General features: G+C 36.1%; 1 protein-coding gene across 2 annotated transcripts; it reads right to left on the bottom strand.

Moving 5' to 3' along the window:
- Window positions 1–4,548: 4,548 nt before the first annotated feature.
- Window positions 4,549–13,976, bottom strand: LOC147395954 (uncharacterized). Of its 2 annotated transcripts, none has more exons than XM_086450630.1 (4): window positions 13,752–13,976; window positions 13,567–13,670; window positions 10,060–10,869; window positions 4,549–6,968 (listed from the first exon to the last, which is right to left on the bottom strand). In XM_086450630.1, the coding sequence occupies exons 2-4, from the start codon at window positions 13,570–13,572 to the stop codon at window positions 5,160–5,162; spliced, it is 2,625 nt and encodes an 874-aa protein (XP_086306756.1). In that variant the 5' UTR covers window positions 13,573–13,670; window positions 13,752–13,976; the 3' UTR covers window positions 4,549–5,159. The 2 variants fall into 2 exon arrangements, with proteins under 2 accessions (XP_086306756.1, XP_086306757.1); XM_086450631.1 differs by having other exon boundaries at window positions 13,567–13,612.
- Between the last annotated feature and the right edge of the window lie 3,752 nt (window positions 13,977–17,728).

Here is a 17,728-nt window from a genome sequence, read left to right as displayed (position 1 = left end):
ATTTACCTTTGTCTCAGGTGTGGGGACAATATCCTTGGTTTTTGCCAAACTGGTCGGAATGTCTCATCGACGTTTAATCGATGACACACAAAAAGGGGATCTATCCTTGGCATATATTCGAAAGACCATACAAAAACATCTTTATTGGCTTTCAAAAACTGCACCAGCATATCATGTTCTTCATTTGGTAGTAATGTCCCGACGTTAATTAGCTATTTTTTGTTGGTACTAAGATCTATTTGTTCTACTTCCTCGATCGATGCCACCCATTCTTTCTGCAATTCTTTTTGTAATTGCTATAATTGCTCAACTTCAATAGGTGGCTCTTTCCTCTTCTTCCGAGGCTCGATTCCACCATGTTGTCCGGGGTTGAGTGCCATTATAAAACACCTTTGGGACATTTCTCGTTCTCCACTGATTTCCATTATTCCCTTCCTATTTGGGAATCGTATTACTTGATGGTAGGTTGAAGGGACGGTTTTCATCTCATGTATCCATCTCCTTTCGAGAATGGCATTGTACGCCGAATCTGCATCGATCGTTATGACAACCCTTGACCCTACTGCTATTGGAAGGGTTATTTCTCCAACTAAGAAAGTCAAGGCTCCGTTGAATTTGAACACAATGAACTAAGTTAGCTCAAGGCTTTCTGAGATCCCCATTTTTTTCGATACTCCTAAAAAAGAGGATGTCTACTACACTGCTGACGTCCACCAAAATTCTCCTGAGGTTTACGCTTCCAACTGGCAACGCTATTATGAGCACGTCTTGATAAGACATTGTTATACCTTGGAAGTCATCTTCAGTGAACATTACTGCATGTTCCCCCGAGACGGGACACAATCTTCGTGCTTCGCCGACCCCCGAGGATACTTGGTTGATGCTAACTTCATAGCATATCTTTCTTACTATTGTTCTGGCCACATGCTTTGACTACCTTTCTAATTCATATAACCCCAAGATTGTGTGCACTACTCTACGCCCCTAGGGTTCATGCTGCCTCTATCCCCTAGGTGTTTGAGGTCATGGTATCTAATTCTCTTCCCTTTGATCTCTTCGTCATTCTCTAGTGGTGGCAACCACATATCTCGTGAGTTTTCCATCTTCAATCATATTTTGTACGATATGTCACAATTTGTAACAATCTTTGGTCAGATGGTCTTCTACTCCGTGGCATTCGTAGTATAGTTTTCCCGACTTTCCTCAGTAATCACGAGGTGGTTGCATGAAGCCAGGGTCGCTGTAGATGTGTCTCAGTATCACTTACAACTTCTCGTTGAGCGATGTATATACTCACCCCCTCTTCCACCTCGACTGCTCTTTCTGGTCCCAACGTCTCTTCCTACTACCCCCGTTACCTGGCTCGACTACAGTTTTTGGAGTCTCAGGATTTGCCGTACTGACGACGACTGTTTGTACTATTTGCCCCCTACTCTTCAGCGACTCCTCCACTAAGATGTATTTCTCAACTTTCGCATAGAGGTTTTCAAGTCATGAGGGTCAGACTTGATCAATGATTCATGCAACCGAGTTTCAAGGATGATTGCCGCTACATAGGCTGCGCAAGCAGGCACCTCATCGATATTCTCAACAACTAGTGTCTTTGTCCGAAATCGAGTCACGAAAGAACGTATACTCTCGCCGACTTCTTGTCATAGGTTAAAAAGCGTGTTTACACCGACTTTCTTTTTACGTAAGTGGACGAATTGTCGGACAAACGCTTCTTCCAGCTTGGAAAATTTTGTTATTGATTCAGCAGACAGCCCTTAGAACCACGTCATAGCCCCTACCTCAAAGTTGACGGGAAGCGTTTGCAAAATAACGAATTATCGTTCTGATACAAGACTATTTGACTCCTATAATGGAGAATATGGTCCATAGGGTCACTCGTTCCATCAGATGCTTCGAATTTTGGTTAATGGAATGCCCTCGGGTGGTTGGATCCCATTATTGTTGGTGAGAATAGTGTCTCCCTAAGTTCTTGAATAGCATTTCGAGCTTTTTGTCCCAGATTCTTTTCTCGAACGAGTTCCTCATCTCTCCTTATCAGCATTTCTTCAACTTCGTCATCGAGTTCCGAGCATCAAAGTTTCCCTATCGTGTTCTTATTGCAGCCGAGTCCACACCCTTGGTTCATTCCGCTGCACGGGACGGGTGTCCTTGAATACCTTCCCCTTCCAGACCTCCTCATGTCTCATTCCCTCACCCAGTCTCTGTCCGAGTTCCTCGTTTTCCCTCTTTATTGTTGTAATCTCGTCATTCTGCTTCTCTAATCCCTTATGCATTTCTTCTCTCATTTCCGTTAACAAATGATGCAGCGCAAGCATTGGATCTTGCGGTGCTGGAGGTAAGTCCATTGGTAAGGGGTTTGACGGTTCTCCACGTCCTTCACCTCTTACTCTCACCATGTTGGTCATTTCTCTCTTTGTAACGTTTTCCACGGACAACGCCAAATTGTAGAAGCAAAAGTTTGATCTACCTCGTGATCCTCATTGATTCTTCCTAAACTCGGAGGAGGACTTGCAGCAAAACCACTCCAACGCTCAAGTTAGAATTTCAATGACGACTTAACAAAGTGTTCTCCAAGGAATATTTTTCTAACATTTTAGGTAGGAGTGCACATGGTTTGGATTAGTTCGGATTTTGACAAAATTAGAACTGAACCAAACATGATCGGTTTTACAAATTTAGAACCAAACCAATCCAATTACCCTATAGAACCGAACCAATCCAAACCAACTTTGGTTCGGATTGGTTCAGATCGGATCTCGGTTCTCATACTTATTATTTTCAATAGTAAAATTAAAATAATTAAAACTTAAAACTAAGCAAAATAAATATTAAACAAAGCATCACACATAAGACATAGCATGCATAAACAAAACATGAACATACTTTTTATTTCAATATGAACAAAGCATCACACATAACACAAAAATAACAAACCCATAGTCCGATCTTACATCGGTCTACCTATGCACCAAAAATTACTAGAATTTATTTTTTTTAAATGAAAATTTCATGGATATTTCAAGTGGGGGAGTGATCGATAAAGAAATTCTTATAATTCAAAGATCCGTAATTAATGAAATTGAAAAGAAAATAAATATTAGAATCATATTCAAATATGAGTGTAACACAAAATACTCATAAAATGAAATAGAAAGGAAGTTAAAATTCATTAGGAGAAAATCGTTCTTTTTCGAAATATATTGTTAAAGCATATAAAAATTAGTACAAATATATATTATAATAGATACTTCGGATTAGTTCGGTTCTCGGATTGGTTCGATTCTACTATACCCCTAATCCGGGACCGAATCAAATCAATCAGATTTTTTTTTTTAACAATCCGCACCCGAACCAACCCATGCTCAATCCGAACCAATCTAATCCAAAAGGCTTTGGATTGGCTCGGTTCTCGGATTTACCCAATCCAGTGTGCACCCCTAATTTTAGGTGTGTTGCTACCTTATATTTATAGAATTTTCCACTTGTGGATCTCCCTGGATTCTTTCTGGAGTAGGTGCATCTACTCTGTGATCTGCCTCGATTTTCGTGGGAGCAATTGCCCTTAAACTCTCAGTTGCAAGAGCAGGTACACCTAACCTCTTAGTTGCAGGAGCAATTACATCTAACATACCAGGTTTTACGGAGTCTCCCCCGACCTACCCACTAACGTAATTTGAAAGGTTGGTCTTAATGCTTGGTCGGTTGGCCCTCCACATAATTCGGTGAGTCGGTTATGATTCCTCAAGATTGCCACATGTCACTCACTCAAGAAATATCTTCCACAGCGTTGAAACACAAATCAACAACAACTATAATTTCATACTGATTTCTAACCATGTTATCCTCTCCATTATAGGCTTTGAACCCTTTTTTTTCAAATGTAGGACAGAAAAATGGATACCAATACATATGTGCAGATCATGGTTTTTAAACTTGTCCGAGACCGAGACGTACCGCCCGAGTTAACTCGATATCGAAGTCCAACGAGACCAACTCACAAAGTGTTAAGAGACACTGCGTATCGTGAGATAAACAAGTCGTCACGAATGATATTTTCGATTATCTCAGACAATACGAATGATACGGACGAAACATCGCAGTAAAGTATTTAACTCGCGAGTTAAACGAGACGTCTCGGACGAGATTTTCAAAATCTCGTCCGAGTTAATCAAGACAAACGAGTTATGCCTCAATCTTCTATTCTTTCACCTCCAAATCAATTTTTTTTTAATTTTATATTTTTTTGGGTTTTTTCTAATAGGAATCATTTACGAAGTTTTTTAGATTTTTTCAAATTCTTTAAATGGTTAAAAACCATTGTCTCAATGTCGAACGAGACGAGACGTATTGTCCGAGTCAACTCGGTATCAGAGTTGAACAAGACGAGACGAGACGAGACGAGATACCGAGTTTAAAAACCATGGTGTAGATAGAGAGTTTTGGAATAATTGCTCATCGTCTTGATTACTGGATTTTGCCGAGTGTCTCTAGTTTGTGAGAGAGAGTATGATATCTCTTCTTAGCAACTGCCACTCATTTAAAGGATCAAACATATCTCAAGTTCATAAAAAAGGTAGCAAGTAGACTCCATACCTTGGATCTTTCATTGCAGTAGAGTTAAGGGTAGAAGGCTAACGATTAAAATAACCAGAACTACCCTTACTACAACTATGGGTATTTGAGAATAATATGCAATCTTATTGTAAATGGAAGAAACATACAGTTTATTGTCTTTCTGGAGATGGTATCAGCAACTTTTTGGTCAAACCCGTGTAAATGTAAATAGAAGGAACATAGGGTTTATTATCTTTCCGGAGATCGGTATCTGCAACTTTTTGGTCGAAACAATGTTTCCGAATAACAAATAGGATCAGCCACCACAGTTATATTTTAAAAGAGAAAAGTGCCGAGACTGTCAAAGTCTTCTTGTCCACTACATGACTCCAACTGTCCCTAAACCCCTTTCTCCCATTTTTGTCCAAGCCTGTATACCATTCTGAGATTTCACCAGCCACAAACACCATAGTTTCAGTGTGAACAAGATTGCTGTGCCCTTGATGTAGAATCAGTTGTTATGGGTGCGAAAGATAGATAGGACCCTAAAGGCCAAATGACAAGTAAACCTTGTCCAAAGCATGTAAGAACACCTAACCAGCTTGATTGTCTTTGCCCGCAAAGATTCCAGGATGATTGGTAACTGGATTGCTAACCACGACAAGGTTACTACTGCACTCTTCATCAACCCCATCATCCACCTTGGGATCCACAACTCCAGTACCGACACTACCAAGGTTTTCAGTAACACCAACCCTACCACGGGCCCGCCGAGAGGGTCTCAGTATCGAGCTCTCCCATGATATAGCCTCTGTGCCCCTCCGTCTCCGCTTTGTGTTTAGAAACCCACATTCAAGAGCTTCCAATGCTCTCGTGGTCAATGGCCGGTTTCTTGTGCTCTGCCTCCGCACATTCACAACAGGTTCATGTTCTACACTGGGCATGCCATTAGAGGCTCTCAATGTCTGGGAATCCACTTCTATTGTAATTGGATCGTCCTGGGTGTCCACCACTTCGGTGCTGACGACAGGTTCACCAGTTTCAAAATCTTGCGGGACATGTGGTAGGTTTAGGTCGATCAAAGTTCGGGGCTCAGCTTTCTCGTGAGACACTGTTGAGCCGAAACAATTCTCACTAAGAATGCCTTCATGGTTATCATTTGGACTGCCTTTAGGTGAAGTACTAGTTGATACTTTTTCTTGAGATGGACCAACTTCAGATACCATGTTCTCATCTGCATCACGTGAATCTAAACAGCAATGGGGTTCCTCTTGTTTTAGCTTGGAGCCCTCAGAAAGATTGTTCAAGCTGTAACTTGTCTCTGAGTAACTACAAACAGTTAATCTCCGTCGTTTCGTGACGGGGGATAAATAGTTCGATTGACCAGATTTGACTCTTCGGCTGAATTGGCACTTTACGGTATTCTTCCTTGGGTGCTTCTCATTACACATATTGGGATAGCGATCATCATCATTGGACATCGAAGCATTGGTGGTAGCCGGGCCATTAATTGGCTTTGCTTGCTTAGAAACATTAACTAAACAATCCGATAAGTCAAGTACATCCTCTGCAGGCCTAGAAGTATTAGCTTCCTCTTGATCATTTGATAACATTTCATTGGAGTCCGGCTCATCCACAGGCTCTTCAGAGCTCTCCCCATCAGTCTCCCCAGAAAGACTAGTTGGGGTGGAACTATTTGTAGTTTCGACGGGTAAAGTCCTCAGTTCTCTCACCTTGAATGGTCCTTCGTCATAAACCAAACTTGTGTCAACAACAGTAAATTTCATGAGCTCTGAATTGCACTTTGAAATTCGTGGTTGAAGATAACAATGTCGTTGACGATCTGAAGGACCATCTTGGTCCAATTCATATTCTTCCTTGCTGCCAACACCTTTAGATGCTTCCACCTCAACATCAAGAAGCCTTGGATCTGATGCAACTTTGTTCAAGACATCACTAACAGAGTCAAAATAGTGGCTTCCTTTCACAAGTTTCCTTCTCGAGAATTTCTTAACACCAGGTATGATAAACACCAATGAATGCTTGGAGCCAACATAAGAGTGATTCTTCGGCTGCTCAGAGTGCCATCCTCTTGCAAGCAAACGGGGCCAAACGGCTTCCCAGAAAAGATCGTTGGACCGGGCTTTGCTTAATCGAAAGTCTCCTGTTAGGAACTTGATGATGTCAGTAGATGTAAGAGAGTTGCATTCCTTGCCACTCGGTATTTCTTGACGAATAGGGATAACTTGATTTGTCTTAATTGGGTCCACAATGCCAGTGAGATTTTGCTTCCCTTTGCCAATTCCTATAGCTTCTATAAGAGTGCTTATGCCAACTTTAGCTTTCAAAGTTGAGACATAGTCTTCCAGAAAAATTTTGCCCTCTCCGAATGTCTTAGAAACCTGCCCATGAAATATGGATAAAAGAAAACAGAATGACAGAAATTTCTGTTATTATCAGAAAAAGAAATAAATAAATAAAAAAGTAATTCTAGAGGTACAAGTAAAGGCTATTAAAATGAAGTAATTAATCATTTTCACTTGTAAAGCAGATTCAAAGCCTTTTGCATAAAGTACAAGAAATGTCCACTGGTTTTACTTTACGATTTTCCTATGTATTCCCATATTCCTCAATTAAAGCAAGCATCCAATATCTCAATTAAACCACCAAAAATATTTGAAAGATTCCTCTTTGTTTTCCTCAAAGAGATGACAACCATGTCTTGGATGTTTTTTTCCTGCCATACTGTATTGAGCAGAATAACTTGTACTGGGTATGTGTAACACTGAACCATGAATCTTGGGGCACAAAGATACTGCTCTATATAGTTAACATAATGAATGTGCTCTACTACATATTCTACTCTCCCAAGTGATTTTTATATTCTCAACTTATTGTACTTAGTATAACAAACAACAATAAAGCCTTGTCCTAAAGATTTGGGGTTGGCTAAACGAATCATGTTCCTCCATCCCACTCTGTCCAGAGCCACATCTTCTGTTCTTGAAAGAGAGTTCAATCTGCTTTCACCATCTTCATTCACATTCTTTTGGGTCTTCATCTTGCTCTTTTAGGACCTTCAATTTTATATTTCTTCTAAGGCTGTAATTGGCCCTGGTTGGAGGAAATATGCTTTAAATATATTCTATTTAGTCAAATTCTAGAAACTTTAAATATGATTTAATACAAGATTTGTGAGGACTGAGGAAGTTAGAAGAGAGTGGAGCGCAAATAAGAAAAGAATCTTATCTGTGAGTTTCTTTTACAAAACTCTTTTGCCTTCTTTCGATTGTGTTCTCATGGAGGCAAACATTTGTGGTCTAGATTCGTAAAATCTTAACCCTGGATAATTTAATCAAAAGGGGCTTGCTTAAGCCAAACTATTGCTTTCTGTGTAGGGCAAATGGTGAGTCAGGAAATCACATTTTGCTTCATGGTGCCTTTAGTACTGAAATTTGGAATCATTTTCTCGGCCTCCTTTTATTCTCATTCTAATAAATTTATACTTATCAAAAAAAATTTAATAAAAAGATTCGGTATGACTGAGCTACATCTGCCACAGATCTCATACTCATGCCACCTTAATGTTGGTCACATCAAAAAAGTACCCCAAGGAACTTGCGGGATCAAAAAATACCATATTGAAACACAAATACTTGACATCCGATCCATCAAAAATACCACATTGAAGCACAAATACTTGATGTCTAATCCAGTCACAATTAATAATAGTCTCCAGGAGCTTTAGCTCAGAAGGCTAGGACATTTAAGGGTTGAAAAGTCTTGGACAGGCAAGACCTCCAATTTCTTTCTTTAATCAATGAGAGTACTTCAGTTTCTTTACCCACCAAACCATTTCTTGGCTTCTATAAAGAGCATATGTGTTCCCAAGTCATTTTTGTAAGAGCCACTAGATATCAGGGCTACTTGGGCTCGTCTCTTTAGAATATTGACTTGCAAGCATGGTTCAAAATTTAGTATCAACTCAGAATCTCTTGCCCAAGATGTCTTGGTCTCGATGGTGACTTGAATGAGACATTCTTGGCCAAGATGATATCAGTTTTTCCCTAACCAGGACAATGCCTTGAGATGAGATTTTAAATCATGCAAGTCCCATATGTCTATGAATTAGAAAGTGTTAACTCTTTGGATACCATGCCCAGACTCCTAGGCTTGTATAAGTCAAGTGAACTTACAAGTCTACCCATCATACAAACTCTTGAAAGTGAAGCAAACTCGTATTTTTATGGGAACAAAACTCTAACAAAGAACAAAATTATTTTCCATTTTCCTAAATATTGTTGCATTGCATATACTCTAGACATGTAACAATATCTTAGGAGAGATTTTAATTAACAAGGGTTAGTTACCTTAGATGTTTGAAGTGAAAGACAGAACAGAATGACTGGAAGTAAGAAATGGCAGAAAATAAGGTGGTGGAATATGAAAAAGAAAAAAAAAAACAGAATACTTTAGAGACAATTTTGAAAGTGGAATTTAGATGCAAGTTGTTGTCATCATCATCAAAGCATTATCCCTAAATTTGGGGTTGGCTAACCAAATCCTATTCCTCCATTCGATTCTGCCTAAAGCCATGTTTTTTGTAATTTAGAAGCGGGCATTACATTTAAATAAGAATGAAATAGATTTTTATTAAAAAATTAGCAAACATAAAAAGTTGTAAGATAGTTTAAAGTGAACATCACTCATAACAGTGGTGGTAGAACAATGACGTTCAAAGGCCATTAGAGAAAAGAGGCCCAAGTAAAGACTAAGCAATGAACTAAAAGCAAGAAACTTTAAAATATTGAAGTATGTAAAGGAAACAAAAAAAAAAAAAAAATCAAGCAAAACATGAGTCATATTATAACTTAAAACAGTGGGTTGGATACCAAATAGTTGGGGAAGATTTTTACAAATTTGCAAGAATAAGAGAGAAAAACTAAAGACCTAAATCAATTTAGATGCATTAATAATGACGACCAGGAGTCCTGTAAGGGATCAGAGAATAAGAAAAGATGGCAAGGCTACTTTACAAATACAAGTAAAGACCACATAGCATGCTTCAAACTAGAAGGAAAAGTTTATCTTAAAAAGGTGGCACATAAACTTTCTTAGAATTAGAATTGTAAAAGTGATGGAAGCTTTGTCAAGGATGAAAAGATAAGAAAGGCTTTGGGTGTAGATGGTATCCAATAGAGATATCTAGAGTGCATAAAAAACTCAATTGTCTTGGTAAACAAAGTTGTTTGACAATATTTTGGAGACTAATAAAATATCAAATCAATGGAAAAGAAAATTTCTTAGAAAAGTTTCAGTTTATCAGATCTCTTTCCTTATTCTAGAACAACTTTGACTATTTTCCGAGTCCCAATTTATAATATAAAAAAAAAACACATAACTAAAGAACAGAAAGAGAGTCCATCTTCATCTTTTATTCATCCCAAATATTGGGGTCAGAGAAATTAAAGAGGAAAGCTGAAACATTATTACCTCTGACAAAGTATTATGGCATTCCTCTGATACATGTGGAAGCAAACGTGATAACAATTCTTGTTGCCTCCATCCTGTAAAAATCCTTTGTCCCATTATACACCTCCGGCTCCTTATCTTTTGGCACTCTGACCATCTACGGTGTCCATCAGACCTATAAAATTCCCCATAATAGTATGATAATATATCCCCCATCTCTTTACTCTCAATAAATCTCTTCACTTGAACAAGATTCTTCCCAAAAATGTAGAGACCAAGAAGAAAGCTTTCCCGCTCCATATCACTCCAAGAGTTACCTAATGAGCCAGGAACCGGAACGTAACCTTTGCCCGTATACTTCTGATCCGAGTTAGAATTTTCATGTTGTTGCAAAGGTAAGTGTACATCTAAAGCTTCATCTTTAAAATTTGAATCTTTGTTATTTGAACATATATAGCTTTGTTGACTGTTTTTGGACTCTGCCGATCCATTTTTATCAAGAGCAACATCTGGGCCACCAAGAAATTCTAGTGATTCGGACTTAATATTAACTTGGTCATGGATCCAAATGATTGGGATGGGTAATCCCATTAGAAAAAAATGATCAACATCAACCATGACTTCAGTATCAAATGGGTTTGTTAAAAGCTGAGGGTTGGATTCTGTAATTAAGGGTGGAATTTCCACTTGGTACTGATCTCCAACTCGAGGAAGTATGTGTGGATCTCCAAAGATGTCATTCACATCAGGAGAACCCGGAGAAAGAAACTGATTGGCAGATGTTTCTTCTATGATGCTCTCTCCATCATTATCCAGCTCAACTAAATCCATCTGTCAAAACAATTGAAACTAAAAACTGTGAGCCCAAGAAACTTGCAAAGATGTTAATCTAATTCTTTAGGAATACCTCAAATAGACCCAAACATTATTTAAGAAATAAAAGATGAAAGCTTTTTAAACCAATTCTTTTATGCATAGAAGTACAATGTGGGTACACCATATGTCAACCAAAGTGAGTTAATCATTTTAATTAATAGAGAACCATCTGAAATTAAAAAGATGAAGAAACCAACGTATGACCTAAATAAATGTGAAAACTGATATGAATGGAATAGACATTCTTCCACTAATATAAATATATCTCTAGTTAGTACTGAAGATTGTAAAGAGCTTTCATATGTTGGCACTCAGGTGTCTGTTTTGATTCTCTTTCGTGGAAGATCACACAATTACTTACCCTTTTTTATCTAATAAATTTTTATGTTTTAAAATGAAAAGAAAGAATGAAGATAGAGGGATAATTCAAAGGCAATATACATTCTATACAGAACTTCCAAAGCCTGTAAATTGAGCTGGAAACCTTTGTTCAGGCCATAAATGTAAAGCAAAATTATACATGGTTCACAGTTTCCATCCATCAATGAGATGAGGATGTGGATCTCACGAAGTAACAGGTGAAAAAAATTAAGGGAAAACTACTTAAAGTACTCTAGCAGAGTGGTTTCTTTCCAAATAGTCCTTAAGTTTTGGGCGGTATCTTAATAGTCCATTTAGTAAAAAAAAGAAAAAAAAACCTTTCTTAATGGTCCCTAAACCACTCAGTGTTGAGTTCACCACTTTCTAGTCAATATTTTCATTGTCAAGCTCACCACTTTTTATTGTTGTACTCGACAATAATTAAACATGACCTTAAAGCGTTGAGTTCATCAATAGTTATAGTCGAACTCAAAATATTAATATTATCAAGCTCGATGATATTTGTTATATTATTGATGAACTCAACGCTTTTTAAGTCATGTTTAATTAGTGCAGAGTTCGACAATATTTTCATTAAAAAAATCGTCGAACACAACAATAAAAAGTGGTGAACTAGACAATAAAAAGTGGTGAACCCAGCACTAAGTGGTTCAGGGACTATTAAGATACTGCCCAAAACTTGGGGACTATTTAGAAAGAAAACCCTCCGCTAGGGTCCTTTAAGTAATTTTCCCAAAAATTAAAAACCTAATGCCAAAATAGGTAAATCAAGTTTTTGACAGGATTTCATCTTTCAGTTGTAATTAAAAATTAGAATACAAGATGGATAGAAGTTTCTTATGAACATTAGTTGCAGCATCTACCCATACTTATAAGACAAGAACATGATGCCCTCGTGCTGAAATCATAGCAAAAACATCGTTTAGTAATATCATTGCTACTGAAATGCACTAACATCTATCTTTCATACAGGTTGTTATAGAGTTGATAAGCTACCCCTAGGATTCACTCAACCATCAAATAAGGTAGCCATTAAAACTAGGATTCTAAGATAATTTTCGATCTTAACGCCATAGATTTCGAACAAAAAGGGCACTTCTCCTCTTCACATCTGAATTCCTATCCAAATAAGCTATCTGCAAGTTAGTTCGCTTCCAAAATATATAGATGTTGTTCTTTCAAGAAAATTAAAATAAAAAAAATGTATATAGTTTCCACTTGTTAGGAAATTCTTTTTTTTTTTTTTTTAAATGTATATGTATGCCTTGTGAATGTATACATCCTATATGTGTAATCATTTAAACGGGACAAACACCAAGCATTTTATAATGCATTAGAGAGCTACCCTATCTATCTTTTTCTATTAGTAAGGTTGTTTTTAATGAGATTGGTAACTTGGTGCTGGCGGGAATTGCAGGTCTATTGTATAACCACCCATAGACTTTATCAACTAAGTTAGTTTGCATCTGCAGCTACTCTTACTCTTACTTGGACATACCGAATTAGTTACCACTTTTTATTTCCAAAAGTTTCAATGATCAACCTATAGAACATTCGAATTTCAAACAGACAAAAAAAAAAACAACAATTCAAGCAGGAAATTTCTCATAATATAACAAATACTGTGAAAAATAGCTTAATTAAACCTATCACCAAACCCAATTAGCCATGCATTTGCTTCTATAGGGGAAAAATAATTTCTTCTATTCCAATAAAAAATCTTGAATTGGAACTGAAGATCAAATGAGTAAATACATTAGAATTAACAGTATTTCAGCATGAAAATCCCTATATATATATATATCTCGGCGGGGATCACAGGGAATGCTTGAGCTAAACAGACACACAGACAGGCATTCATCTACTTACAACCCAATAAACCCATAAACAAGATTGATCCAAAATAACAGATTTTGACATGAAACATATGAACAGAGCTTCAAGGTCACAAACCCACCAAAAAAAAAAAAAAAAAACCAAACCCAGATCCATTTTCAAACTCGAAGATTACCCATATATCAAGCTAACATAAACACAAGAAAATCACATTAAATTAAAAGAAACCCAATAAGTGAATCAATCTCAATCTCTAACTAAACGCCACATGATCTCACATCGAAACATTAAGAATTCCCAGGTGAACCATCAAATTCTAGTAATTTCAAACACTAAAACAAGCATTAAAACACTAAGAAAATTGCATTAAATCAGATATATAAATTAAGAGTAAAACATGCTTAAACAAGAAAAGAAGGGAGAGGATTAGCTAACCTCCATGGAAGAGCTTTAACGTCAAAACCCACGTGGAAAAGTAAGTCTGGGAAAATGGGTATTCGTGGTTATGTATTTATTGACCTTGATTGATGACTTTTGGACTAAAAAGAAAAAAAAAAAAAAAACAAGAACACAAAATGAAGAACAGCTCATATATATTCATAGAGAGAGAAAGGGTTTACCTGGTTTAAAAGATGTGAGCTTTCATGGCTAAGTAAGGTGAGAATTCTTGTGGACTTCAAGGGGAAAGAAAAATCAAAGTCGTTCGCTTTCTGTGAGAGAGAGAGAGGGAAATAATATACGAGTTTTTAGAGAGAGAAAGCGAAGGAGGGATTCAAGAGGGAGAGAGATGGCAGATTTATGGTCACATGCCCCAGAGTTTGTACGCGGGCGAGCTCTCTAGTAGTCTAGTCTACGCTAATGCTCCTATTAAGTATTAATGGTAATCTTAAAGTACCCCCTCCTAATTTTGGAAAAATTAGAGATAAACCTTTTTTTCCAAAATTAGAGTGAGGGCATACTCTTGACTTTAATCTTCCCTTAGAGAGTAATGTGAAATTATAGAAATACCCATTATTTTCTTCTAAAATTCATCGTGTTCAACCTCATCGATAATCTTATTTTGTTCTTTAGATTTGAAGATTGAAGTAGAAAAAATCTTGTGGTTGAATACGATCAAAGATTAAAATTTTTTTATCTAAGGTGTTGAAAGTCATGGGTGTTTCAAGTAAAATCAACTGGTTTTAGCAAGAGTTTGAAAGTCATGGGTCTTTCTATCATTTTTGTTTGTATGAGGAGGAAAATAGAAGTCAAGGGAAGGTTCATCACCTTAAAAAACCAGGGGTATCTTCAATTCAGAGCAAAAGATGATGGGGTCCCTCAAAATTACATTTATTTTAGTTAATATTTAATAGACCATATTTTTATATGACTTCGTGAAAATGAAGAAAATGAAAGATTGAAATATAATATCATGCATGATATTGTTTTCTAATGTGTAATGATTTTTTAACAACCCCCCATGTATTAATGAAAATTGATCTAAATACCCTCATGATCAAGTTTTAGGTAAAAAGTCCTGAATTTTCTTCCTAAAAACAATCACCTCTTAGGTAATATTTTTTTACTCTTGAATAATGCTGAAGTGACCTCAAGATTGTACCTCATATCTTGATGAAAAATATATATGGTTTCTACACACTTCTACGTTAGAAAAGTGAGATATGAGGTACAATCTTGAGGTCAATCCGGCATGACTCTTCACTCTCATCTTCAAGATTAAGATTTTATCTCCTTCAAACTTCAAGATATAAGAATAAATAAGATTTTACAAAAGCAGAAGACGATGAAATTTTGACTAGGAAATCCAAGGGTTTTCTAAAAAGAAATTGAGGCGAGGTTGAAAATAATGTTTGAAGCTAAGGTTGAAATAGATGAAAATAATTTACCACAGTGGTTCAAGAGCTTGATGATGATAGATTTGTGGGATAAAAATCAAGAGTTTTTTATAGAGTTAATGATGAGGGTAGGTCAAAAGGGTAAGTCATTTGGTTTAGAGCCAAAGTGGAACCAAATCGACATAGTTTTGTTCTACTAAGAACCATAATCGAATCAAATCAAATTAAGGTCGTTTGGATTTAATTCAATGAGTTGCTAGTTTTTGAGTAATTACCTTGTATTCTATTTTTGGGGGGGAATGAGAGTGGATCCTATGCAATACACTCTTCTTGTAGTTCTCTATACTAACTTCTAATAGTAGAGAGACCATGTTGAAAAATAAAAATCAACACATCAGTCATTTGTTGACCATGACTTAAATCAAGTTTGAAAGAAAAGATTAAAAAATCATTTTTGTAGACCTGATCTATGAGTTTGAAAATGAACATTAAAAAAACTCTAGAGTTTGAACGAGGGGTTCTCATTTTTTTTCCCAAGTGGCAATATCTCAACCGTCTAACACCAATACAGGGAATTGCAGGTCTGAAGTACTACAGAGGATCCACTCCCTTCCTTTTTTAAAACTCTAAAAAGGAATTATGGAATATTTTCCTAAGTGATTTTTATATTTTAGGATTTTCTATTTTTGGGGAGAAAGACGTGTTTTAGTAACTTCCAATTTATAAATAGAGATCTTTAAGGTTGTATAGATAACAAGAAATTGTCTTCTTCTAGGATTTGAGAGAAAAATGAACAGGGGTGTACAAGGGTTTCAAGACTTAGGTTAGGGATTAAAACCTTGGGTATTCTTTTTTATATTGTTCTCATTTGATTTTTTGGCGAAGAACATTGGTTTCAATCTATGGACCTAGGCACACTACCGAATTAGGTAAATCCTTGTGTTTTAGTGTGTGATTTTTGTTCTCTTTACTACTTAGTATTTCACACCAGCATCGTATAAACCTCCTTGGAAGCAACATATTTTTAATGAAAATAAATAAATAATGGATATGAAATTTTATAAAATATAAGTCATTAATTTATCCATAAAAAAGTCATTTAATCTATCCATCAAAAAGAGTTATTGATCTATGTCCTTAACTCCTAAAAAGTAGTAAGTCATTAAAGGTTCGATTCTTGATTTGGTTTGGTCTATACAAAGTCTTGAACTGAAAATCGAACCAAATTGATCGCTTTTCCATTTTCTCAACCTAAAATCGAATTACAACTTACTCAAAACCGAACCACACCAGTTCAAAGCTATTGGTTTGATTCAGTTCTCAGTTTGAACCGGACCAATTGTATCCCTAAACTTATATATAGGAGTACCAACACATTCATCTTTTAAATCATTTAAGTTTACAATTGGAAAATTAATTCATTGTTGCAAACTCGTCTTCTTTATTTCCTTGTTGCTCATATTTCTTAAATTAATATAGAGGAACAATGTTCGTTCAGCCCATTTTGAAGCATTACATTATCTATCCCTAGTTTTGGGGCACATAATAGTGCTTTATTGAGCATAAGGAAAGAACATAAGGGTATTTTGGTCTTTTAAGTGAGTATCATATTTAATGGGTGTGTCACTCAAAGAGACTGAAGTCAAGGGGTGTGTCTTCAGTTTGGGAAGTAGCAGGGTATGTTTCAAAAGGTGCAATGGTAATATTTAATGGTATCTACAACAAAGCCCAAAAGGATTATTAAAATCTTAAAGGGCATTTTAGTCATTAAGAGGTTACTCTCCATCCAAGACAAAGCTCAAGACATGCGGACGTATGACTTCCATACGTGAGTTGTTATACACCGTGTCATGCAAGAGGATAAGTGTTGATGTTCAAGAACATCAATTCATTACCGTTGGATCAGGATCATGTGGGGCCTACCATAAAAAATTGACCACGACCCACAATATCATATTACATCAATGACAGATCATTCAGATTGAGTAAATCATGATAGTTTAATGGCTGTGATTTTGTTACATAATGATTTAGGTCCGCTTGTTCCGTACAATAACATTTACTCTATCTATCCTCTTTGCCTTATAAAGTGGCAGTTGTGAGAATCTTTTCTATAAAATAAAATATTTTCTAGCTTTAATCTGTGAGAAACCATGGTAAATATTTGAAGGGTGCGTTTGGTAGGGATAGTTAAAAGTTTGATTTTGAATTATTATAATCATAATCAACTTATAAAAGATAATTCTCAAAATCTAATTTCTATATATTATTTCTAGAAACTAATTTAAGAATCTAGAATCAGAAATCTCATCTTACAAACAAATTTCTAAAATTTTGATCTCGAATCCCCTTAGTGCCCTGAATTTTTTTTTTTTCTAATGCTCTAATAGATCTGATACATCGATTCCATAAATAAATAAATAAAAATCAAGAATGTCATGTTAACACAAAAGATGCAAGAAACAAGATCTTAAATTGAAAGAAATTGTCCCAATCTCATTTCTTATTTTAACAGATTATGATTACCAGAGAATCACTTATATAATTTGAATTAAAAATAAATTAAAATCTACAATGGATTATGGGCAAGAATTCAAATTGAACATAACATTAGATTCTAGAATGGTAATTAAAATGAATAGTGGGACAGAATCATAAATAACTCATTTTTAGTTCACGAAATAATAATTCACCCTATGAACTTTGCTTTGCTTAGATCTATTTTTCAGTTTTTTTTTTTTTTTTTGAATATTTGAGATTCC

The sequence above is a fragment of the Akebia trifoliata genome, chromosome 8 (genome assembly GCF_017979445.1).
Source record: "Akebia trifoliata isolate Shusen 1 chromosome 8, ASM1797944v1, whole genome shotgun sequence".
Lineage (NCBI taxonomy): Eukaryota > Viridiplantae > Streptophyta > Magnoliopsida > Ranunculales > Lardizabalaceae > Akebia > Akebia trifoliata.
This window is presented reverse-complemented; position numbering and strand designations above follow the sequence as displayed.

Excerpts from the sequence above, each read along its gene's own strand:
- LOC147395954 (XM_086450630.1), bottom strand. Across the intron at positions 6,969-10,059 it reads GCCATAATACTTTGTCAGAG|GTTTCTAAGACATTCGGAGA; the intron begins GTAATAATGTTT and ends TTTCATGGGCAG.